At 43.2% G+C, this 26,733-nt stretch overlaps 1 protein-coding gene across 2 annotated transcripts; it reads right to left on the reverse strand.

The window, feature by feature from the left end:
- Positions 1-24,300, reverse strand: PDGFRL (platelet derived growth factor receptor like). 2 transcript variants are annotated; one of them, XM_081209001.1, is made up of 6 exons: positions 23,973-24,300; positions 20,648-20,927; positions 6,025-6,176; positions 4,019-4,312; positions 2,863-3,002; positions 1-957 (listed from the first exon to the last, which is right to left on the reverse strand). In XM_081209001.1, the coding sequence occupies exons 1-6, from the start codon at positions 24,028-24,030 to the stop codon at positions 769-771; spliced, it is 1,113 nt and encodes a 370-aa protein (XP_081065127.1). In that variant the 5' UTR covers positions 24,031-24,300; the 3' UTR covers positions 1-768. The 2 variants fall into 2 exon arrangements, with proteins under 2 accessions (XP_081065127.1, XP_081065128.1); XM_081209002.1 differs by lacking the exon at positions 23,973-24,300 and adding an exon at positions 23,664-23,735.
- Positions 24,301-26,733: the final 2,433 nt, after the last annotated feature.

A 26,733-nucleotide genomic window follows, 5' to 3' on the forward strand; every position in this document is an offset into this window, starting at 1 on the left:
TTAAAACTTGCAGAGTATTTTATTTGTTTGATACGTATTTTACAAATGACAACAACATCAACCATTCAGGCTGCAGCTGTCTATTATACCTAAAGATGGCATATTAAAACACATACATTGTACTGCAAATTCTACAAAACTTACAATGACTAATTCTGCAGGGGGAATAAATTTTACAGAGCAAACTAAGCATTACATACCAAGCTACCAGGAGACATCTGCATCTATGTTACAAGTGATATTTATTTACTTTTCATGTGTGCAAATTAAAGCGCAAGGCTAATTTTAACGTTAACTTAGCTAGCTTTTATCTCCTAATGACAAAAGAATATTGTGAGATTATGGCTTTGAAATGTATATTTCCTAAAAAGTGACTTGAGTTATATTTAATGCTTAGCATTTATATAGTGCTTTAGTGTTCGGAATGTGATGGAGACTTATTTTAGCACCCTTTTGCAACCAACCCTGTGTGGTAATTCAGTGTTTCCATAATGAAGATAGGATGGTCATTTCTCTAAGGCCACTTTGAGTGGGAGAGGCAACACTGGGTGATGGATATTCTAGCTCCTGGTTTGGTTTCTAAGCCCTTGTGCTACACTTGCACAATAACCCTCATTTACAACCACATGCTTGCATTTGTGTTGCTCTAAAGTAAGAATGAATTATATCAAGATTTGTTTCCACTTATCTCAAGTTCTGAAGGCAAAGCTTGCCAGAAGCAGTCCAGCAATACATTTCCTGTTCCGTCTTGTCCAAGAGCTCAATATGTCAGATGAGTTCAACATAGGCAGCTACTGTGGTCTGTCCTCGAAGGTTCTGAGCTATACAAATATAGTTTCCACCATCAATGGTCTCAAAATCTTCAACGGTAATAAGGCTCTCGGAAATTCTCGTGGTGTGACCAATTCCTCTGTCGATCAGCCTCCAAGAGTCTTGGATAACCACAGGCCTTTCATACTAATGATTGGAAAACACTTAACATGAGATAGTCATCAGAAGCATTTCTGTAAACACAGTACTTAATTTTATTTAACAGTAGTTTACTTGCTAGCGTAGGAGTTTTAATCTGAATGGCAGAGCTATTGCGGAAGATGCCGAGGCTGCTGGTTTTGCAATAAGAATCCCAGCTGTTCCTATACAATGAAAGATGTGTTTGCTGCTTCTAGGGCTGTCTTCGTTTGTTTCTGCCCTTTTAATCTGAAGGGGAAACATGACCATTTAAGGCTGGCCTCTCTTTGTATTCATGCCAGATGAAGATTATTTACTGGGGAATTTTAGCACCTATATGTGACAAGCAGCCAGATCCTAGCTAGGCACATTTAACTAGAAGTAAGACCAGCAAAGTGTGGCAGCAGATTACAGCCTTAATACAACATCCTCCTTACTTCCTTAATGGTATTTTGTCTAGTTTAAACACCTTTGGGAAAACTGGTCCTATGATTTCTTTTGGGTCCAGATTATTTGGTACAGCTGAGTCTGGGACTCACCAGTGTAAGGTGATCAAGGACGTAAAGATGTACCGTAAGTCTTTTAAATACCACCTTTGAAAAGTTAATTGAATCTATGCAGTGGGTGGAACTTCAGACATTTGGTATGTAGTCCTGCCATCTGTTTTGTCAAGACTTAAAGTGGTTTTAGTGGGATTTATGCATGAGAGATCATGGGGCAGAACTGCGCCACTTCAGACACAGTTGTGGTAAAAATATTCAAAATATCCAAGCACCATATTGCAAAGGCACAACTGACTCTACCACCTCTCAGAACCAGAAAGAGGCTTTGGAACAAATTGCATTTTATCCTAATGCCCACTATCACCACACAAAATAAAGGAAATGTCCACAAATCAATGTTATTGTGTTACTAATCAATTTTAGTAGCCACATATTGCTAAACTGATGGCATGGGTTGTGTTTTGAGACAGGATGAGAGTTTGTGTTGCTGTAATAACTGCGTACACCAGCAGCTTCACAATCATATTAATCTGTGAATTTACAATAATATATTGAAAAATAAAAGGAAACTCGAAAGGGTCAATTACTGTTCTACAGAACAGTAGGTGAATATAACTTGATTTTCTAAAATCTACTGGTGAAGAATCAAAGTGCAGAAGGGAAATAACCCTCAAAATTTTATCAGGATGTCCTAGTAGAAAAATGTTGTGATAGATTATAATGATAAGTGCGCTCTGTAAAGCATATTCCTTATCTACTCATGTAAAAGGTAAAGGGACCCCTGACCGTTAGGTCCAGTCGCAGACGACTCGGGGGTTGCAGTGCTCATCTTGCTTTATTGGCCGAGGGAGCCGACGTTTGTCCGCAGACAGTTTTTCTGGTTCATGTGGCCAGCATGACTAAGCCACTTCTGGCGAACCAGAGCAGCGCATAGAAACACAATTTACCTTCCCGTCGGAGCGGTACCTATTTATCTACTTGCACTCGGATGTGCTTTCAAACTGCTAGGTTGGCAGGAGCTGGGACCAAGCAACAGGAGCTCACCCCATCGCGGGGATTTGAACCGCCAACCTTCCAATCAGCAAGCCCTAGGCTCTGTGGTTTAGACCACAGTGCCACCCACGTCCCCTTGTGTTTACTCATGTAGATTATAGTAGTCCTTTTGTTAGGCTTTTGGGGCATAGACTTATCCAAATCAGGCCTTTGTGTATAATCTTTCCAAGCTAAAAGTGGCAGGGGGAAAAAAACAGCTTACCAGTCAACATTACCCTCTGCCTGCATCGTTCTCAAGACTTCAGCAACTTTGTAGCGAATAAGCTTTGTTTTCATGCCTTCCAAAATTTCATGCTATTCATGTCATTTTCTATTTTGGTTTTTTTTTAGAGAAATAAGAAAACAAGCAGCAGTTTACCTTTTGCCCTGGATATATCCAATTAAACTCCACTTCTACATCTGGCTCCCCCAAAACTGTGCACAGAACACTGATATCATCACCACCTTCTGCTGTACTGGATGATGCTTTGATTGTAGTTGAAGGCGGGCCACTAGGGACTGGTTCAAAGAGATGGGTGAGAGACAATAAAAAGTGATTCCACATTTTTAATAGCCTACCGGGTTGCAGATGGACCAGCTTGACTTGTAGAAATCAGCAAGTGAAAATTCCACAACATGGAAACCAAGATCACCAGCTGCTAATAGTTGCATTCAAGTTACTGTCAACAACATTTACGCAGGGAGCAGAAAAAAATATTGACAATTTAAAATTCTACTCAAAATCATTTTTTAATTCATTATTGCTCAACCCCACCTAACAGACACACAACTCTCTTGTAATTTGCTCACAAATTAGCTGCAACTGCTGTTTGGGGGCAAAATTATTTGTTGGTGCAGATATATTACTGTAGTATTCTAAGGCTTCCCTTGGTTTTAAATTTTCTTTAACATAGCTTGTGGGAAATGTAGGTATTGCGTAAAGATAACAGAGAACTGCTATCTTCCGCCTAAGTTTCAAAACAGATATACACTCGAGGTTTGGAAAGTTTCACTATGCTGATAGTTTTCTGGCTGACTTCAGAAAACACATTTGAATGTGTTTTGCTTGTGGTGAAGTAGCCTGAGTAGTTCAGTATAAACCTGAGTACCTAGGTAGTTCACCATAAGGTAAAGCAAATGTAAAGGACCCCTGGATGGTTAAAAGTCCAGTGACTATGGGATTGTGGTGCTCATCTCGCTTTCAGGCCAAGCGAGCCGGCATTTGTCCACAGACAGCTTTCTGGGTCATGTGGCCAGCATTGATGAAACTGCTTCTGGTGCAACAGATCACCGTGATGGAAACCAGCGCCATTTACCTTCCCGCTGCAGTGGTACCTATTTATCTACTTGCACTGGCATGCTTTCGAACTGCTAGGTTGGCAGAAGACCACAGTGCCACCCACATCACCATAAACACAGATCACCACTGTGTTAACTTGTGTGGGAAATTACTCAGGGCCAGTTTAAAGCACTGCGAGAGTGTACAGTAGAACTTGCTTTGATGTTAGCCTGAGCCATTCGGTTAGTTTTTTTACCTTCCACATAAAGCAACTGGTACTTGATGGAAATCTGAGGTGCTCCCCACGATTCTGCTCTGCAGTAAACCACTCCCTTGTGATCAGATGTTGGATGCTTATAGATAAAACCCTTCTTCACGTCATAAATAATGTTGGTTCCATCCACTTGGATTTCTTCGGCTGGGAACTCCTGGTGCAACGAGACTTTCACTGATGGGCTGGTCACTCGGCAAGGAACTACCGCTGGCTTATCTGGGTTGAGGTAGACAACTTCAAAATAACTGGCAGAAGGAACGAAGAGCTCCCCTTTATCTGTAGGAAGAAGCAAGGCAATGGATATTAATCACGCACCAGTCATTACCATTTTAACCAGCACCATAGCAAAAACATCAATAATGGGAGAAATGGTTTATTAGCAGAAATCTGATTTTTACCAACAATAACATTACCTTTAAGAGTAGTTTTCTAAAAGAAACTAATTTAAATATATAATGGCTTCAATGCATCTCTAATTTGCATGTCCCCTGTAAACAAATGCCCGATCTATCTCAGGGGTAAACAAACCACTCTTGGGAGACTAGTGAGCCTTGTAAAACACACACCCCAAAGTCACATGAAGACTGGCATACATGAAAAGTGGATAACAAGTTATCCAAGCCTGACTTAGTGAGAGAGGCAACCATAGTACCTCTGCAAGAATTACATTTTCAGTTGTGATTTCAAATACTTAGCAATTGAATTTAAACACTAAGCCCCAAATCACTAAGCCTTTATTGAATGTGGCCATGTGCTCAGCAGGGCCTCTCAGACTGCGAATGCAGCCTCCATAACACACTGCATGCAGTTTTAAAAGAATCCTAACAGCATATTTGGATCTTCCAGCATAAGTCTCAGAATGGTGACTGCATTTCTGAATTTTTAAAATAACCAGATCTTTTCAAACTGAGCTGTTGTACTAACTTCACCACCTAGAATCCTCTACTTCTGATCAGAATCCGTACTGGTAAAAGGTAAAGGACCCCTGGACGGTTAAGTCTATGGGGTGCGGCGCTCATTTCTGCTTTCAGGCCGAGGGAGCTGGCGTCTGTCCGCAGACTGCTTTTCCAGGTCATATGGCCAACATGAATAAACCACTTCTGGTGCAGCGGGACACTATGATGAGTGCCAGAGTGCACGGAAATGCTGTTTACCGTCCCACTGCTGTGGTACCTATTTATCCCACTTGCACTGGCATGCTTTTAAACTGCTAGGTTGGCAGGAGCTTTGACAGAGCAACGGGAGATCACTCCATCCCGCAGATTCGAATTGCCATTCTTGTGATCAGCAAGCCCAAGAGGCTCAGTGGTTTAGACTGCAGCACCACCCACGACCCCAAATCTGTACCAATCATGATTTGTAGACCTGGTATCCTAGTTCAATCACCACTCTTTACGCAGTGCATTTTCACCTCACATTATTGCTCCTTATCTTGCTTATTCATTAAGGAAACCTACCCCCCAACCTGGTACCTGCCAGATGTCTCATCAGCATCTCACAGCACACCCAGTGGTGAGGAAATTAGTCAAAAACTTACAGCTTGAGGAAGGCTGCATTAAAGAATGATGTGCATGCAGTGACTTTTTAACTTCATCCACCACTGCACACCTTAAATAACCATAATGTGGCTGACTGTAAATTTTCTCTACAAAACAGACAGCAGGCACTAATTAACCATTCCTCTTTTTTAACTTGCTTTGATCTCCAATAAAATATTTTCAGTGTAAACAAGAAGCTTAAATAAGATAATGTATCACCAAAAGACGATGACTGATTGCATAAGCAAACCCAAATACAGCAGTGCTAAAAAATGAACTGCTTTGAAAAACGAGCATGTAACTAATGAGCACAAAGGGGGTATAATCTGCACTATCAGAAACACTTGCTGCCCACTCGATACAGGGATACCGTGAAGTGTAAAGATGAAAAACAAGATAGCATTAAGGAAGGACCTTTCTACCTCTGGAAGCAATGAGCCATTCCATTACCTGCAAAAAAGATGTACGTTGAGCCCGTTTTGGTCTCATCCTTCTTGCAATTGTAGCCACTGCATTGCAGGAGCCAGCAACTGTATTGACCAGTGTCTGCTGCAGTGGCATTTGCCAGAATCAGCTGCCCATATCTGTCATGTTGCCTGATGCTAGCAAGGACAAAGAGAAAGCACAAAGTCAAAGGTTATGGAGGACCGTTTCAGTCCAAGAGCTGCATTAGTTCATGGCCAAGTTTATTGGGGCAACATGCTAGTGGCGGGTTCACATGACACGCCAAGTCAAGGTTTATAAATCAAGGTCCGGTTAACCATAGTTCAGAATGATGGTCTCAACTTGGCCCTAATGGCCTAATGGCGCCAGTGCCAGGGAACTTCTACTCGTTGTGCAAAAGGTGCACCAGGAGCAAGAGCCACCACCAAGGTTGCAGCAGGTGGAAGTGGATATGGGGACTTGGAGCCCACGTTCCTTCTCTTCAAGATATCAGCAACCAGTGTTAGAAACTGAGGTATGAAAGCCAGGAGCAAAATGGTGCCTTAAACCTAGGTTATGGGTGCAACAACGGAATGTCTAGGCACACTTTTTTTATAACAATAAGCTGAAAATTAATGAACTGCAGCTTAAATCTTATAAAGGTAGGTAGCCGTGTTGGTCTGCCGTAGTCGAAACAAAATAAAAAATTCCTTCCAGTAGCACCTTAGAGACCAACTAAGTTGGTCAGATACAAACTTAGTTAGTCGCTAAGGTGCTACTGGAAGGAATTTTTTTATTTTGTTTCAACTAAAATCTTATGTTCAATTTTCACATGGTCTAGTCCTCATCTGAAGACTACAAAAAGCAAAGCCATACTTCCTCTGCCCGCCCCCTTAATATTCTTATGAGGGTCCCTTCTCCAGTCCTCAGAAAGTAGCTAGAAGTCGGGAGGCATAAAAACATCCTCCTTTCGTTCCAGCAGTGGCAGTTTTAATCTGAAATCTTAGGTGCAGTACTGCTCTCAGGGCTCAGAAACTGCTCGCATTAATGAAATTCCCTGTTGCAAAATGCGCCGAGAACAATGGGAGTTTGAATGCTGGCAGCAACAGAGGGAAGCGGACCCAGGCCAACCTCTGCTGCTGGACTTCAATATACCGTACAAAACACCCAGGCAAGGATTTTGGAGAATTCCAACAGAAACAGAAATGGTAGCAGAAACTGCCATTGTTCACTTATTCATCCCATGTCCAGAACTGAAATCAATCTAGCAAATACAATCAATACAGTGGTACCTCAGGTTACAGACGCTTCAGGTTACAGACGCTTCAGGTTACAGACTCCGCTAACCCAGAAATAGTACCTCGGGTTACGAACTTTGCTTCAGGATGAGAACAGAAATCGCACGATGGTGGCGCGGCGGCAGTGGGAGGCCCCATTAGCTAAAGTGGTACCTCAGGTTAAGAACAGTTTCAGGTTAAGAAAGCACCTCCAGAACAAATTAAGTTCTTAACCCGAGGTATCCCTGTATTCACTGTTGGTATTGCTTTTGGCCCATACGTGAAACAATTACTACCCACCTCCCCTGTCATATGTATTGCATTTTCTTTGCACTTAAATGAATGGGATGGAATAACATAATGACAAAGTAATGACATAATTTAAGGACCAAGCACACTTACTCATCATGTGTGGTAAAGAGAATGAGACACAGCACCGCAGATGCTTCTAATTAAATGTCACTGGTTAATACTGTTGATGATATTGATTTATGGGATCAAAACCAGTTAGAAACTCAGATATATAAACTAGATGCCAAGTGCACCTTAAATCTTGGTTACGGCCACCACTATGGAATGGCTATTTTCCAGGGAGTTGGACCAATTTTACAATTCTACGATTCTACATTGTTTGACTGTAGCTTGCTCTTACAACAATTCACTTGTACCAGGATGCAAGAAGGAGAAACACACACACAGTGGTAATGGTACAAACTATGGACTAAGGCAGAGTTTTTAAACTGTGACCCAAAAATCTCCACATAGTTCTAACTGGACCCACGCCAGTAGCAAAACGTGTCTGGTGCCTGGCTAATTTCTAACACTGATCAAAACATAAATACTCTGCAAGTGTTTGCATGACCAAAGCAACAAATACTACCAGACAATTTATTTCTGTTTCTTGGCACTCGATATAAGAAAGCAAAGGCGATGTCAGTAAGATTGCACAGGGCAGCATTCAGTTTTTCATGTCCTCTTTTTCATGGGTAGAGTCGTCACAGAGATCCATTGTTAAAAGTAGAAGTCGGCAAATGTGTTCTCTCTTTTTCTCTCTTCAAAATATGGCAGCCCTATGACATATGCCCTGGGCACTATTAAAAAACCTATTATTATTATTATTATTATTATTATTATTATTATTATTATTAATTACTGCTGCTGCTATTTATCAAATTTCTATACTGCACTTTAACTGAGGATCACAGGGCAGTTTACAGTATAAAAACACAACCATGCACAACACAGTAACAAACAAAACCAACAATCTGCCCCTCAACAGAAAATACACAATTTCAAAGGGTATATAGATGGTTTTATTAGCCAAAGGCTAATTGAGAGGGTGTGGTGCTTAGGGTGGCAGAGGGGCTAGATATGGTCATTTGAAGAGAAGAGGGTCTCTTTCCCAGTTGTGACTCTATATATTGAGCACATTGGAAGAATAAAATGGGTAGGAATCCCTCAGCTGTTTACTTGTGAATCCTGCTTGGCTTCTTGCTTATCTTTGGACCTCATAGGAAGGGGCTTGGCTGGTAGCAGCCATGGGACGAATACTTTGCATGAGCCCCTTTTGGGGAGCTAACCAAAAAGTAAATAATGTGATTGTAGCTTAGGAATATATGCCTGCAGAGAAAATGGTAAGATATTCAATACTGTACTGAGCATCTCTAATACAGAGAAGCAGTTGTGCCTGAACAATTTTGACTCCCCCAGTTATCACAGTCTGCTAAATATCGTTAGAGCACCACTGAATGAGACAAATTAAGGTCAGAATTAATTAGCAAACCATACAGTTTGATTGGCTCAACTCTTTACACAATAAGCCATCCATCAAACCCTCTACATATAAGCCATCCAGCAATCAAAATAACCAAATAATTTTCCAAGGAAATCCATATTGTATCCCTAAGGAAGCTAAATAATTAGGACTTTGAAAGAAATCAATCTCTTCCAGAGTTTCCTTCCCACCCACATATGCACTGATTCAGTTCATGAAAAGCAAAGCTAGTTCTATTGCGGAAATGCCAACATTCTATTGTCCAAATCCCTACACAACCTGGGATATCTTTTTGAAATGTTAGTTCCCAGTAAGAACCCATTAAGTAGCACAAGATAAACTCGTATGTAGATGTATCAGTGCTGTACAAGAAAGCCTAGGTGTGTTTTTTAATTTTAGGCAAGCACTGCGCTAACACAGAGTTTGATGTTGGGTGAAACTTTAAAAAATCATAGAAATTTCAGCCCCACCCCCTTTTAAAGGCAAGTTTCAAGATGCTAGAAAGGCATGCTTGACGAAAGCAAAGAAGCCAAATGTACATGAAAAGTTTCGACCAGTTCAAACCAGAGTTTCAGAGCCCCTCTGCATAGTTTGTTGTCTCTCCCACTGATTAGCAGAAGCATTAAGATATTATGCAAAATAAACAAGGAAATATACTTAATATGAACAATTTAGACACATTGCAGAATTCAGTTTTCTCACCCCAAAATTTAGATTACTGTGGTATAAAATTTCCATTCAAAAGCGAAGTATAAAAAAACCTCAGCCCTACTATCAGCAGCTACCAGCTTCTTATATCTAAATTATGTGCAGCCTAATCCTATGCTTATTTACTTAGAAGTAGGATCTCAGCAAGTTGATCGTTCTGAAACCAGTTCATTGGACTTCAGTGTTAATCTGAAAATGGTTCGAATTTTTGGTGCAAAGGGTTTGAACTGTAACAGTCTGAGAAGAAGAAACAGAATGGTATCTGAGTTGTTTGTTTGTTTGTATCCATCAACACAAACAGCCAGCTTCAATAGAGATCTTAGTTCCTTAGGTCATTAAAACAGCCTGCAACCCCCTGCTGATTAATCTGTTCTATTGGCAACTGTCTAGGATGCTAACTGTTTTCTGATTAGCCCGTTCTCCTCTTTAAATGACAGTAGCTCAATTCAGAACTTCTTGCGAGGCCAGCACAGGACCAGATGGTCCCGCTGTGCTGGAATTATGGATATACTGTCTGCTTGGGACTTACTACCCTTTGCCCCTCCTTGAGAAGGCATGAGGTTGGGTGCAAGTCTCCCCTTCTGCAGCTCAGCAGCATGCATCCAGACACACATTTGTTCTTTTGCATGAGTGAGGTGTAGCCATACACAATGGAGAATTAACCACCTATGAGTTCTTTCTCAAACATTTACATTTCTGTCATTGGCTAAAACCATTGACTAAAGCTTGCTTCCTGGTAATGAATGCTTTGTAAGTCAAAAGCTTGCATGTTTACCAAGAAAGTTGGAATAATAAGAGATATCCCTTAATCTGTTTCCTATGCCCATGAAAATTGCCTTAATTGGTGATGCACTTAACTTATCAAAGCATCATATGTACAGTAGATCCTGAAAAACAGGTTCACAAATTTCAGACGCATCCCTTTCTTTCTCAACTTGAAGTATGTCGCTAGAGAAATGCAAAATGTGGCAATTGGCAGAAACTGCTCCAGTTGCAGTCCATGATACCTAATCTTCTAAAGACTGACTGACTGAATGAACAGAACATTAATAAGAAGAAGTAGCACTTATATGGAGAATAAAGATGGAGGAAACAAAATTGATCCTCAATATTGATAAAATATGCCATAAAGCAAATTCATATTACACCCTTGCATATTCATTTGACTAATGTCACTATTTACAGGAAATGGGCACCAAATGACTAAAGATGCTGGCAAGTACAGCATCTGAATACCACTTTAGCAGTGGTTAGAAGTAGCACACATTGAAGCCGACCATTGGAATAATAGTTCTACAGTTTAGACAGACAGATGTGGAAGAGTACATACCAGAATAAAGACCACATCCGCACCACACATGAAAAGCACTCTTATACCACCTTAGCAGTCACGGCTTCCCTCCTAAGAATTCTGGGAACTGTAGTTTAAAGTGCTGTGAACTGTAGCTCTGTGAGGAGTAAAATACAATTCCTGAGATTCTTGAAGAAAGGCATGACTGTTAAAAGTGATAAAAATGTGTTTTTAATGGATTTGTGGATGTGACCAAAGACTCATAGTCACCACTTCAAACAAGCTGACAAATACCAACTTGAAAGGAGGGTAGCTGCATTAACTTGGAGTTTGTAGGTTAACAGATCATATGCTTAAGGGCTAAACCTTGATGAACATATATTAATCACCCTATAGTTGAGTATCATCATGCATTTATGATTGTGAGGGCTACTCAGTTCTGCAAAGGCCAAGAGTAGATTCTAATGATTGGTTTGCAGGTTGAATATCACGTATAATAATAATAATAATACAGTGGTACCCCGCAAGACGAACGCCTCGCGAGACGAAAAACTCGCAAAACGAAAGGTTTTTTCGTTTTCGAGTTGCCTCGCAAGACGAATTTCCCTATGGGCTTGCTTCGCAAAACGAAGCTTGCCCCGGGGACAGCGGGTCTTCTCTTTTGAAGCAAGGGGCGGCGGGGAGATCGCTTCTTCCCACCGCCCCTTGCTTCAAAAGAGGTCCGGGGGCAGCGGGAAGCGCTTCCCGCTGCCCCCGGACCTCTTTTGAAGCGGCTGCGCTTCTCCCCGCAGCCGCTTGCTTCAAAAGAGGTCCCTGACCACTTTTGAAGCAAGCGGCTGCGGGGAGATCGCTTCTCCCCACCGCCCCTTGCTTCAAAAGAGGTCCGGGGTCAGCGGGAAGCGCTCCCGCTGCCCCCGGACCTCTTTTGAAGCAAGCGGCTGCGCTTCTCCCCGCAGCCGCTTGCTTCAAAAGAGGTCCCGGACCTCTTTTGAAGCAAGGGGCTGCGGGGAGATCGCTTCTCCCGGTGCTCCGAAGCGGGGCGGGGGGCGGGAACACCTTCCCCCACCGCCCCGCTTCAGAACGGTGCTCCGAAGCGGGGTGGGGGGCGGGAACACCTGCCCCAGCTGCCGGGCTTCGTAGCGCTGCTTCGAAGCCGGGCGCGGGGGGGCGGGAACACCTGCCCCAGCCACCCCGCTTCGGAACGCTGCTCCGAAGCGGGGTGGGGGGGCGGGAACACCTGCCCCAGCCGCCGGGCTTCGTAGCACTGCTGCGAAGCCGGGCGGGGGGCGGGAACACCTGCCCCAGCCACCCTGCTTCGGAACGCTGCTCCAAAGCGGGGTGGGGGGTGGGAACACCTGCCCCAGCCACCCCGCTTCGGAACGCTGCTCCGAAGCGGGGTGGGGGGGCGGGAACACCTGCTGAAGGCGGGCGGGGGGCGAAAGTCCCCCCTGCCTGCCTTCCCAGGGGCTTTTAAATCGCCCCGGACAGCGGAGAAGTCCTCCGCTGTCCCAGGGCGATTTTAAAATGCCGCCCGCCAGCATTTTAAGATCGCCCGGACAGCGGAGAAGTCCTCCGCTGTCCCAGGGTTTTTTAAAATGCTGGGGGTGGGAAGAAAAGCCCTTGTCCCCCCCCCCCAGCCTTCAGAAGAGGTCCGGGGACAGACTGTCCCCGGACCTGGTCTGAAGGCGGTTTCCCTAGGAACGCATTAATTGATTTTCAATGCATTCCTATGGGAAACCGTGCATCGCAAGACGAAAAAACCGCAGGACGAAGAGACTTGCGGAACGAATTAATTTCGTCTTGCGAGGCACCACTGTAATTTATTATTTGTACCCCGCCCATCTGGCTGGGTTTCCCCAGCCACTCTGGGCGGCTTCCATAGAAACCAAAAAAACACTAAAATATCATACATTAAAAACTTCCCTGAACAGGGCTGCCTTAAGATGTCTTCTGAATGTCAGGTATGTGCAAGTAGTTACTGAAGTAAGAACACAAGGATAACTAAGGAAATAGAAGTCGACGAGTCAAGGGCAGTTTCCCATGACGGTCTATCTTGATTGAGATGAAGCCAAAACTACAAGGAGAGGAAGGGTTTCACCCTCACAGACTCTGGGAGAAAAGGTACTATTACAAACAAGAGTGATGAAATTCTTGATACGGGAGCTTGGAGATTTCTTAGTGCTGAAAGAAGCAAACAGATCAGATATATTATTAATGTCATCAGTTCTTGCAGAAGAACTAGTAGTGATGTCAAATCAGCTTAATATGTCTTTGCAACAGCAAAATGCTGCCCAACACCCACAGCAAGCTCTGAATAACTTGAGAAACAGTGGAAAAGACATTTGTTTATTTATTTATTTACTATACCACTTTATATTTTTTAAAAAAATCTCAGCGGTTTACAGCATATTAAATCAGGGGTTGGCAAGGTTTACCTCGCCTGGGCCAGTTCACTCCCGTGGAGATCGCTCCGTGGGCTGTATTGCGTCTGTGCAGACGCAACTTCCAGCACCTACGTCGACACGACTTCCGGCGCCAGGGAAGCGAGTCCCTGCTCTGCGCAGGTTTAGCGCAGCGCGCAGGGACTCACTGAGCAGGTGGCTCGGTTTGGGGCTGTCTCGTGGGCCGTTTAAACAACCCCCATGGGCCGCTTTATTATATCAATAAAACAATCTGAAAAATTCAAATATAGAGTATACAGTCAAAGCAAAATAACAGAAAACTAAAATATTATCTTAAAATATTTCAAAATAAAACATTACAAAGAAGGTCAACTACAGAATGCATATAACATAGTATAGGGCTGGGTAAGTCTGCCCCCTAGGCCAGGTGGAAAAAGCCTTGCAGGGAGCGGCCTTCAGCACTCACAGCTGGGCGATGTTCCTCCAGCCTCATGAGGAGTCTCTCTTGTAGGGCTGGATGAGTATGGGCCCTGCTCCCTAGGTCAGGTGGAAAGGGCCTTGAAATGTGCGGCCTTCACGCCTCACAGCCAGGAAATACGTACACCACATGTACACCATCAGCATGGTAAGAGATGGTCATCCTAAGTGTTGCTTCTGGGTTTTGGGGGGGGGGGGAGACTGCCTTCTGTTCAGAGCACTTTTGTGGGAAAGATGAAATTGAAGGTGGAATCATTCATGATGAATGTAATGGTGATCTTGATGAGCGCCAATTAAAATCAAGTGTGGCATGCCAGCTTTGGTAAACCTGTTCAGGATCACAATAATATCCTTCTACCAGGTTCTTTGCCTAGTATAGATGGAACCAATTATTGTTATATTAATCATAATCAAGAACATTCTAAAGGCTGAAATATGAAAAGCCCAAAGTATCTGAAACTGTAGTCTCTCATGGTTACAAATCATCCAAGTGAGACTTTCCCTAAACTATCTGCAAGGGCTGCAGCACCACCTGAATACTCTGTGCCCAGAGATCTGCATCTCATGAAGAAAATGACAGGATGATTTAGCTTAAAAAGCCACTGCAAGAGTAATTACCTGTGCACCATGGTATAGCTAGTTACTGATGGAAGCTTGAAGATACTCTTTCATTGTCTTTACGTTCTTTGCTTTCAAAGAACAACACACCTTGGGTTTCCCCCCAGTCCTTCTGTATCCTGTCACAGACTGTTTGCCATACTTATGGACCTTCAGAATGTGCTGAGCCAGCTGAAGCAAAGGTAGCGCATATTACCAGCCTCCTCATGAGGTAGTATTTGGGGACTAGTTTTAACAAGTGGCTATGGGCCTTCATGACAACCGTGTGAGTCATCCTCAAGAATGCATCTGGCCAGCCAACCAGAACAGCCTCTGAAGTGTACTTCCTGGAGGCAGTCAGCATCCAAAATCAGGTCCAGTCCTAGGATTGGGCAAACAGCAGTCCGTGTGGTCAGATGGTCCAGGGTCAGGGAATCTGATGATCATGGGGTCAAGAGCAAGAATCAGCAAGATAGGGCCAGGAGTTACAAGCATTATTACCAGCAATTGACTGCTGCTGGAAGCTCTGCTTAAGAAGGCTGAAGCCAGATGGTTCTCATCAGTACCTTCTCCACCGTGTCCTTGAAGGTTGGGACACTCCGCCTTCTCCCCCTTCAGGCTGCTGTTCAGCAGGCGAAGCTGACTCCTGGCCCACAACAGACCTGAGTGCAACAGCACTCTTCCTGCTCTTGATTCCCAGAAACTACTGTACAGAGGCATACTGCCTCCAATAAAGGTAAAGGTACCCCTGCCCGAACGGGCCAGTCTTGACAGACTCTGGGGTTTGTGCGCCCATCTCACATCTATTGGCCGGGGGCCAGCGCTGTCCGGAGACACTTCCGGGTCACGTGGCCAGCGTGACAAAGCTGCATCTGGCGAGCCAGCGCAGCACACGGAACGCCGTTTACCTTCCCGCTGGTAAGCGGTACCTATTTATCTACTTGCACCCGGGGGTGCTTTCGAACTGCTAGGTTGGCAGGCGCTGGGACCGAGCAGCGGGAGCGCACCCCGCCGCGGGGATTCGAACCGCCGACCTTTCGATCGGCAAGCCCTAGGCGCTGAGGCTTTGCCTCCAATAGTGCCTCCAATAGTGAAGGCAAAAATTGAATTATCCTCCATAAATTTGTCTAATCCTTTTTTAAAGCCATCCAAGTTTGTGGCCATCACCACCTCATGTGGGAGCAGATTCCATCTTCTATGAGAAAATTCACCCACCTGGTTGGATTGCAAAGCTATTTTTTCAGAACTTCAATATGTACTGCTACTTGCAACCATAACTGAGAACGTGGTACTCATTTCCCATACTTGGTAGTGTCTTCAGTTGTTTGGTGAATATGTCCTGTTATATAATAGCAACATGAACTACATGCTTACAGTCCTATTAAATGTTTACGGGCTTGCAATGGTCAGCTCTTTGGCATTTTACACGTTTGTTGGGCTCAGTTTCCTCTCCTCCATCTTTATTTTTCACTTACTATGTTGCTTTAGGCACATCAGTGGAAGAGCAGGGAAGTGCTATAAGCATTACTCACTTTGCCTCAGTCATCGCCTTTTCATTTATGGCACTTGAAATCAAAGGATATACATTAATATGTGATTCACAGCTATGAAACTACATGCTCCCTTCTACAATAAAAATTCACTATGTCTTACACAGATTTAATTTTGCATTAAATTGTGGAGGTATTGAAGAGACATTGGCGATGCAACTTTCCTCATGCTAGAAATGTCTTATTGTACGCCACCCCAATCTCTGAGCCGTGCAAGATTCCAGGGGTTCTAGCTGCTTACCCAGAGTTTAGTTTCCTTGGAACGAGGGAGAGCATACCATGTATATGCAACTTGAGCCTATGATGGAGGGGCTCGCTCACAGCTGGGGGTGGGTGGGCTTCCTCTTACTGTGGCTGGCCCAGACGGATGCTTCTTTGGCAAGGGGAAGCTGGAAAACCTGGAAAATGATCCTCCTTCCCCTTTCTCCATTTTTGGAACTGTGTGCGACAGAGAAATCCTGGTGAAATCCTCTCCAAGCAAAGTTGAAAAGGGGAAGTGTTGTTGCTTTCTTCTTCTTTGGCTTCCTTCAATGTCTCAGAGATCAATTAAAAGTGGTGAAGAGATCAGAACACCACTTCCTTCCCTTTTTGGGAACAGATGCACTTTGGCGTATTGCTTGCTTATGTACTCGTGTTCTCTCTCTCTCTCTCTCTCTCTGTGTGTGTGTGTGTGTGTGTTTGGATCTAAAGGAAAACATACATGTTTACATCATATGAATACATAAAAAGGGCACTGCTGCATACAATCAGCTACAAAAACTGAGTCCTCTTTATACCGAAAATGAAATACCTGCAATGAAGGAAATGTGATGCTGACATACGAAGCTCTTTGTATTTATCCCTTCCTGTAATTTGGAAGGAAAATGTAGCCAATCCACTTTAAATTATTTAACTGCAATGGTTCAGCCGTCAATTTTTTTTAAGGAAACTTGTGGACTATTTATTCTTTTATTTTATTATTTAGAGCCTTAAACTGCAAGCATTTACTACTCAGAAGTCCCATTGAGTTCGATAGGACTTACTCTTTATTATGTGCCTGATCATTATCAGTTTCTTCTACTACCACTACTACTACTATTAATAAATAATTAATAATTAATAATAATAATAATAATAATAATAATAATAATAATAATAATATATCATACAGTCATAATACTTCTTAGAATTCCTCAAATGACCTATTACTCTCTGAGGAGATCTACTTAAGGTTGAATGAAAGCCAGATACATACACAGACAATTTTACTATTTTGGAAATATTTCTTCTCCAGCCTCTTTCAAACTATGTTCTATGTCCTTCATGAACAAATGTGTTAAGTTGTGTGTGTACACAAGCACATGTGGGGGGTGACAAACTGGGTCTGTGCCCTGGGTGACAGAAAGCCTGCTTATAATAACAACCCATACCTTGTTGTTGTTTAGTCGTGTCTGGCTCTTTGTGACCCCTTGGACCAGAACACGCCAGGCACTCCTGTCTTCAACCCATACCTAGGGCTATTATAGCCCTTGAACAGTGGGATATTCTGTTAAGATTCCACCTCACCCCCAAACTCACAATAGTATTATGGTGTAAGTTTGGCAGGCCAGATTCTACTTCATCATGTACATGGAATGTCCTCTTGAGTTGGAAAGTACACAGGGGTGCAGAGAGAGAAAAGGAGCAGTGGTGTCAGAGGGAAGTACCAGAAATAAATACGGAGATAATTACAATGAAGCTTAGATGTATGCAAAGTAATTACAGTGACCATTCACAATGTAACGTAGACAAAGATCCTGGCATTTGTAAGTTAATAAAAACATACAGGATATCTAGTTCACAATTATAACTTTGTTAGCATTTATGATGCCACAAAACTTTTTGCTGCAGCAGACTAACATGGTTACTAACATGGGGAAACCCAGCCAGATGGGTGGTGTATAAATACTTTATTAATTATTATTATTATTATTATTATTATTATTATTATTATTATTATTATTATTATTATTTACTCCTCCTCCTCCAATAGTTCCCTGAGGAGAGGGATTGATTGTTAAACCACTCTGGGAACTGTAGCTCTGGGAGGGGAATAGGGGTTTCCTTACAAATCTCAGCACCCTTAGAAAACTACATTTCAAAGTTCAGTACAGTATTTTAAATGGGTAGCCAGATGCTGAGACTACTGAAGTACTAAAAAACACTACAGAGTCCTCATTTCAAATTTACCATATCCTTTCAGGACATCACGCCTTGGAAAAAAAGGTCTTCGTTTGTCAAAGTACCTCGCTTACTTTTACAGTCAGGCATTTTGGCATTTGGGTCTAATACTACACAAACACATTAAAAGTACAGTCAGTTCTGCCTTTACATAATTATTTATTAACTCCCTCTGGTCAAGGCAATGTGACAATAAAATTTCTGGTGAAATCTGCCATCTAGTGGTCAGATATGCTGCAGCTCAGTTAACTGCATAATAAAAACAAGACTATTTGGAATAACTGCAATACTATACTGGATCTGGCCGACTAATGTATTTTCTAACTTGAGTGTGATGGAAGTTCAACAGTTAGAGGGATGTTGTATCTCAGAAAGCGTTTGCATTTTCTGGCTACCAAGGTCTGTAAAACCTCAAACACTTCTTCCATGACATTATTTAAACTACGTTTCAGAGTAATTGGTACTTGTAGCAAAAGCCACAACATCCTATGGCAATGAATTACCGGTATATCAGCTTTTAAAAATCATTATTATCCCAATGTAAGATACCAGTCACTATAAACACAAATAGTGCTAACCATATACAGTGGTACCTAGGGTTAAGTACCGTATTTTTCGCCCCATAGGACGCACTTTTTCCCCTCCAAAAATGAAGGGGAAATGTGAGTGCGTCCTATGGGGCGAATGCAGGCTTCCGCTGAAGCCTGGAGAGAGGGGTCGGTGCGCACCGATGCTTCTAGCTCTCCAGGCTTCAGGAAGCTATCCGCAAACCTTGCAAGCCTGGTGGGAGTTCCCGCGGGCTCACAAGGCTTGCGGGCAGCAGCCTGCAGCCCGAAGCACCCTCCGGAGGGCTCCCCGTGCTTCGGGCTGGTGTCCGCAAGCCTTGCGCGCCCGGCGGAACTTCCCACCGGGCGCGCGAGGCTTGGGGCGGCAGCCTGCAGCCCGAAGCGCAGTGTGCCCTTCGGAGGGCGCCCCGTGCTTCGGGCAGGTGTGCGCAAGGCTTGGGGCGGCAGCCGCGGCTGGAGGGAGAAATAACTTTTTTTATTCATTTCCCCCCCAAAAAACGAGGTGCGTCCTATGGGCCGGTGCGCCCTATAGGACGAAAAATACGGTGCTTAATTTGTTCCGGAGGTCCGTTCTTAACCTGAAACTATTCTTAACCTGAAGCACCACTTTAGCTAATGGGCCCTCCTGCTGCCGCCGTGCCGCCGGAGCACGATTTCTGTTCTCAACCTGAAGTAAAGTTCTTAACCCGATGTACTATTTCTGGGTTAGCGGAGTCTGTAACCTGAAGCGTATGTAACCTGAAGCGTATGTAACCTGAGGTACCACTGTATATCAAAGTTTGACTTACACATTTTATTATTCAGCAATGTATTCATTTATTTCTAGTAGTAATTAAAATTTGGTGACTCTCCTAGGGAATCAACCCCCCCCCCAAAAAAATGTTCACGGTGTGGAACAAACCTTAGATAGGGGCCCTTGTCATGCAGCTAAAGTTCATCTACACTTCTATCTTAAGAATGCTATTCTTGTTAGAAAACCTATCTTGCAACAGCAGGTGCAGGATAGATCTAGAAAAAAGCTTACTTCACACAGTTTGCAATATGGCAAGCTAAAAGTAATTACAAATAAAGACTACTTTCCTAATCTAGTCTAGAATCTTGACAAAACATTCTCCTCTTGTGATAACATCTACCTTTTATTGCTATGTATTTCTTGGGCAGATGGGAATACAGTGGTACCTCTGGTTACGAACTTAATTCGTTCCGGGGGTCCGTTCTTAACCTGAAACCGTTCTTAACCTGAGGTACCACTTTAGCTAATGGGGCCTCCCGCTGCCACCGCCAAACGATTTCTGTTCTCATCCTGAGGTAAAGTTCTTAACCCGAGGTACTACTTCCGGGTTAGCGGGAGTCTGTAACCAAAGTGTTTGTAACCCGAGGTACCACTGTACACCCAATAAGAAACTTACATCTGAGTTAGAAAACTAATTTCTGTAAACCACGCGTGTGAAACAAGACTATCGCTGCACTCCTAAATCCATTCAGAAGTCCTAATGAATTATTTGGACTTACTTCCGGATAAATACGCTTATGATAACACTACAGCTACAAAGAAGTTTCCAGATATTTCATCTGAGCAAAAGTCCCTGTCCCCTCTATTTAGCTTGAGTTCTGTTTTAGGTGAAATTCTATGGAAACTGAACATTGGCAATGGTCTGTCATAAATCCCTCTAGTCTGAAATCTTTTCCCCTTCTCTATACATTCCAATATATTTTACCAAAGGAACATCAACATTTGCATTGGTTTAAAAAACAACAACAGTAAAGTTTGGGCATAACTTTATTCATTTCCACCTTTCAAAGTCTTACCTGACCCTGTTGTGATCTGAAGGATGGCTCCATTCAATTTTATTTCCTTTACACCGCAGTTCTAAATTCTGCCCTGCAGAGAGGCTCAGAGTAGCAGCAGGTTTCTGAAAACGCCCCTTATCCATCACCTGTGTCATTATTGAATGGATTTTTGGAGAAGCATCTGTGGATTCTCTCTCCTTTAGTTTGGGAGTTTTGGGTTTTACTTTTTTGTTAGCGGGTTTAATCCTGTTCTCTCCCGGTTCCTTCGGACGCTTGTTCTTTGCAGGCTGTCCAATAGCTATCACGAGAGAGAAGAAGAAAATATCATGCTCTATTTTGGGTACAAAAAAATTTCCTGAAAGGGGTTTTTCACCTCACATATGGAAAGGAACCCAGAATATTGGCATAGGATTAGCATTTGTAACCAATTTATTTTAAATAGGGCAAGACAGCAGGGAGGGCTTTTGTGTGTATATACATCCTGTTCATTTTTTGTTAGTTCAGGATGCTCACCAACAGGCAATTTTAAATCTGCATGGATTTAAATTAACACATGCAAATAAGCAATTACTAGGTCTTCCCACGGGATAAGATGACACTTCTGTGTAAAATCAATTATCTTTGCCAGAAGCTACTACTCTTAGTTAGCATTCAGATGAACACGCAGTTGTAGAAAGAACAGCTGAGATTATAGGTTTGGAAGTTGGCTTAGAATTCTAGAAAACTAAACTTGGTTTGTTCATGTAAAACTACTTGTAATCCTTAATTCTAATGTTTTTCCAAGAGATATATGCCCCTTTTAATTAGTACTGTATTATCCTTGTGCTAGCGCCTTTAAACGGATTCCATGGGGAAATACTGTGCTTTGGAACAGAAACACAAATTACACCTGCAGTGACTGATCTAAGCAAGCTCATTCATGTACTGCCGGTCACTTGATACTGTACTGGGATAAATATGCCTATTTGACAACCTACTTAAGAACAAGGGCCACAGAGCAGGGTGGGAGTGCACATCTGTACAGTGGTACCTCAGGTTAAGTACTTAATTTGTTCCGGAGGTCCGTTCTTAACCTGAAACTGTTCTTAACCTGAAGCACCACTTTAGCTAATGGGGCCTCCCGCTGCCGCCGGAGCACGATTTCTGTTCTCATCCTGAAACAAAGTTCTTAACCTGAAGCACTATTTCTGGGTTAGTGGAGTCTGTAACCTGAAGCGTATGTAACCCAAGGTACCACTGTACTGGGCCTCAAGCTACCAGGTGACCCAGACTCTGAGGTTTCATTTCCTAAAAAGACAACGAGAAGGAATTTCCTGGTTCATTTTGAAGAAGGTATTCGGTCTTCCTCAGGGTAGATATGGCACCCTAATTCTAGTCTCTAGAGTCAAACAATTGAGAAGGACTGCCTGGTTCATTATGAAGTTTCCCCCACATGTTCCCTAGTAGGAGATAAACAGGAGAGAAATTCAGTATTTTAGTGCAGCTGTGACTGGACAGTAGCATGCCCACCCAACAGCAAAAGCAGCATTGCTCTTTCCAACCACGGTTTAATTTCATGCAAAAAATGTTTTTTCTTCCTGAGTATGCAAGCATTAAGAAAATCATATCTATCGTTAGTATATACATCTTTCAGGGTAGTGGGCATTGCAGTTGCCCAGTTGATGTAATCCAGTGCTTTTTTTTTCTAAAAAAAATGTTTAGGGGTACTCTCATTTTCCTACTCATATTGAAATACTGACACCAAACTTAGATTCACAAAATGTTTAGGGGTATGCGTACCCCTGCGCCCCCCCTCCCAGAAAAAAGCACTGATATAATCCATACCTTCTCATAGCAAACCGGTTGCTATGAGTTTGTGGCTACCAGACATTTCTAAATCTCCGGGTTTAGTAGGTGTTAGAATTTAATCAAGGTTTGGGGTGTTAAAAGCTAACTAAGATCTGTATGTACTGAACTGTGTGCTAGGCATGTCTAGTGCCTTGGAATTAGCAAGTGTCCAAAGCTGTCAGGGCTGGAGTCAGACATAGGTCAGGAACAAAACCGTGAATCACCTGAGGCCAGTGAAGTTAACTTTTTATTCAAGGAAACTCTTCTTTGAATTAGTTGTGAGTTACTGACATTACTTAAATGTTTAGTTGGGGTTGGCGGTTATTTTAATTTGTGTATAACTGCAAACTGTTTATTGTTGTTATTGGTTTCTATTGATTTATTGGACTGTTTGTTTGTTGCTCGTATTGGATATTTTGTTTTTTAATGTTTGATGTTTTGTTGTGTTTTTATATGTTGTAAGCTGCCCAGCAAGATGGGTGGGTTATAAATTTTAAAAATATTATTTTTTATTGGGGGGGGGGGAGACTTCAGCCCCTAGGAGTGGTGCAATGGTTAGAACACCAGACTGAGCCCAGACGCCCATCTTCAATACACACATGTACCCAGAACCAAATTGATTTAATCTTTCTCTCTCTCAAAACACATCAGATACGGAGCATGACCACAGCAAAACAGTTTAATGTCCTGCAACCCAATCTCAAAATTAATCCCAAAAAATAGTTTTGGTAGACATTTCTTGCAATATTACAATATTTTGTGCACCAAGTATCACAGACAGGCAAATAATCTTCCTCAAGTTACCTGGATTGGACATTGGGGCATCCTAACCAAGTAAAACTCGTATGAAATTATCAGATACGAGACCCTTTGATGCTCACAGGGAGCTTTAAATGCACGACTGTGCCAGGCTTTGCAAACGATCAATTGTGTCTTCCACTGGTGAAAATCACAAATTTTACCAGGATGCTTTATGCCGTTACCCTATTTTACATCTAACTTGAATACAAGTTTCGTTCAAACCTTAATACGTTATTATATTACAGTAGCACCATACGACATCCCATAACATGATATTAAATCCTTAATTAAAAAAACAGGTTTTGGGGTTTGTTGGTTTGCTTTCAAAGCTATGCATGTGAGCCATGCTGAGCAGCACAGCCCTGTGGTAACTAAATGGGGTGTGGAGAAAAATAAAAAAACCCACGTCCAAATTCTCAGCATTCTTTCCCGGGGCGAGGAGGGGTGGCAGCAGCTAACGGACTCCATTAATCTGAGGCACACTTGCTTAGCCAGGAGGAGAAGGAGGCGCTCTGCCAAGTGGCGGGAAAGGCGGCAGAAACTGGGAGGCGGCAGTTCTCCCTCGCCCCCAAAAAGTTTTATAAGTGCGGCGTTGCATGGGATACACGCCATGGGGTGGGGTGGGGGGTTTAAAGGGTGTTTTTTGAAAGGGATGCTGAGCGTTGGAAGGCGGTGGGGCGCGCAAGACGCACAGCGGCCACCCGGGCGGACTCACCATTTTGCAGCGTTTGGTGGAACAGCAGGAGCCCGAGGAGCAGCGGCCACGGCTTCATAGCGGGAAGGAGAGGAGAAGTTGGCCGGGAAAAGGGCCCGTCGTCAACTCGGGAGGGAGGGAAAGCGTCGGCGGGAGGAGGCCGAGGCAGGCGGCCCGGCTCGACTGAGGCGGTTGTGAGGGAAAGCGGCCTTTTCCTTTCCCGCCCTCAGGCCCCCCGCGATGCTGTCAGTCATTAATAGCGCTCGTGGCAGCGACGCCGCCTCAGGAGCGAGTTCTGGAGTTAAGTGGGGTGGAGGACGCCCCATTTTTTGTTAGTGAGAGACTCTCGCCCACCTCACCACACGCCCTCCAGCTGTCTCTCCTCCTCAGGCGCATGAGAACAGGGTGGTGGTGGTTGTTTTCAATATCTTTATTCCCACCAAGCCTGCGTTAATCCCATCCACATTGGCCCCAGCTGAGCTGGACTAGGAGAGGCGCCATCAGTGTCCGCATGGCACCGGCTCCTGGACAACACCTGTTTTTTAAGTAGCCGTTGAGCTTCTGGCGCTGGCAGGTGCTTTTTATGGACTACATTAATGAAGGATGTTTTAGTGCCCCAGCAGGAAAGGTTATTGCACAGTTTGGCGCGCAAGGCAGTGTTTCCCAAACTTTGGTCTCCAGCTGTTTTGGGGACTACAACTCCCATCATCCTTCGCTAGCTAGGGATGGGAGTTGTAGTCTGAAAACAGCTGGAGACCCAATTCCCATCATCCCTCACTAGCTAGGGATGGTGGGAGTTGTAGCCTGAAAACAGCTGGGGACTAAATTCCCATCACCCCTCCCTAGCTAGGGATGATGGGATGAATGAATAAGAACTTTATTTGCCTTAGCCATTGGCCATAGCAACAAAAGAGAACAAAATAAAAGTTGAGTATAATAAAACACAGTTTAGGATCCTGAATCAGCTGTCAAACAGTGGACCTTATTCCGATTGTCCCAGCTAAAAATCTTGCAGCCTTTGCTGTCACATGCTCCTCTTGATCTGCCAGGAGAAAAGACTGTGGCAGTGATTGGATGACCCGGAATGGACAATAACAGAGGGGTGATAATCTCGTTCCTCAGGTCTTTGTAAAGAGCGCACACCAGGAGGGTGTGTGCCACTGATTCCATGCTGCCATCTCCACAGGCACATAAGCGTTTTTCGTGTGGAATCTGTTGGAATCGTACCTCAAATACAGCCGAGGGCAGTACATTCAGTCTTGCGAGGTTAAAAGTGCGTCTATATTTTGGAATTGCTAGGTTGTGCAGATAGGGTGCCAGAGAATCAAAGTGGGAGGATGGAAAATGGTCATACCTTGAACAAAATTCCCTTCTCGTGGCCAAGTTATTCTGATGCTCGATATCATTTAGGCATTGACAAATTAGACTGTTTTACTATAACCCACGGTGAGTAACTGTTGTGGGGATAAACCACAAGAGTGATGTTTTTGATTGACAATTTTAGAGCAGGCACTCTTGTGGCAGTCTTGTAGCACTAGAGATATTAGACCGGGGGGATTTCAGTTTTGGCGAAGCCAGCAGTTAAATGTCCTGCGCAGATCCGTAATTCTACCAAGGGGATATTGGCCTCTAAGCGCAATGATGTGTTTGGGACACAGGGTGGTATAGGAAAAATTTGCCTTAAGAACTTTGATGATGGGAGTTGTAGTCTGAAAACAGCTGGACCCAATTCCCATCATACCTCACTAACTAGGGGAGTTGTAGCATGAAAACAGCTGGAGAGTAAATTCCCATCATCCTTTGCTAGCTGGGGATGATGGGAGTTGTAGTCTGAAAACAACTGGAGACCCAAGTTTGGGAAATACTGATGTCAGTTAATGAATATACTAGAATATGATTTGTTGCCCAAATGGTCATAGGATAATAGATGCTTCGGAGAACATGGAAATGGTAGGTTGGGTTTGAAAGTATAGGAAGCCACCCCACAAATTGGTAGGTTCATTTGTTTCAGCAAAGCATGACTCCATGACAGGTGAACTGCACTGCAGTATTCCTAGGAACTGTAGCGTGAATAAACTGCACCAAACTTGTTAAACAGGTCACTTTATATATAGATAACATCCAAACAGTGGAGTGGGAATATAATCTGCACCTCTCGTAGGGTTGTCATATTTCAGAAAGTATAATTCCTGATACCCGCAAAGTTGTTGAGATTTTTTTAGGAAGACCCCAAATTTACTAGAGCTGTTTCCAGGAATTTTTCTGACATATGGCAAGCCTAACTCGTTATCAAGGTCCAAGATGCATTGGTGGGCATACGTGATGTGAAAGAGTCAAATGGGTGGGTGCTAAACTATCAAATTGGCTAAATGGGTTGGCACTCATGTTTCTATCTTCTCAAAATAGGAATTACAGTCCTAATGTCATTTCTGAAATTGATATTTTTATCTGAAGTGTACAGCTGAAAAGATGTTACAGGATTATTTATCACCTCATGAAATAAATGTAAATACAAACCTTTATGGAAGGAAACAAGGTGGCAAAGAGTATAAATGGCTATCAGTATATTTTTTGAATATGCTATTCCTATAGATTTTTTAAACTATGTTATATCATGGTTGTCTCCAGCACTTTGGAAAATGAAAAAAGAAACCTGTAGAACATGTACAACTTTATTTTAAAAAAATGTAGAACAAATGCACAATTACTGTCAAAAGTAGCTTTTCTTTTACAGTGAACAGCAGCAGTATAAATTTCTTAGTCTACAGTAACTGCAACTTAT

Source organism: Podarcis bocagei, assembly GCF_964188305.1.
Source record: "Podarcis bocagei genome assembly, chromosome: 9".
Lineage (NCBI taxonomy): Eukaryota > Metazoa > Chordata > Lepidosauria > Squamata > Lacertidae > Podarcis > Podarcis bocagei.

Excerpts from the sequence above, each read along its gene's own strand:
- PDGFRL (XM_081209001.1), bottom strand. The coding sequence starts at position 24,030 with ATGAAGCCGTGGCCGCTGCTCCTCGGGCTCCTGCTGTTCCACCAAACG. Across the intron at positions 20,928-23,972 it reads CCACCAAACGCTGCAAAATG|CTATTGGACAGCCTGCAAAG; the intron begins GTGAGTCCGCCC and ends CTCTCGTGATAG. Across the intron at positions 4,313-6,024 it reads AACGTACATCTTTTTTGCAG|ATAAAGGGGAGCTCTTCGTT; the intron begins GTAATGGAATGG and ends TTCTTCCTACAG.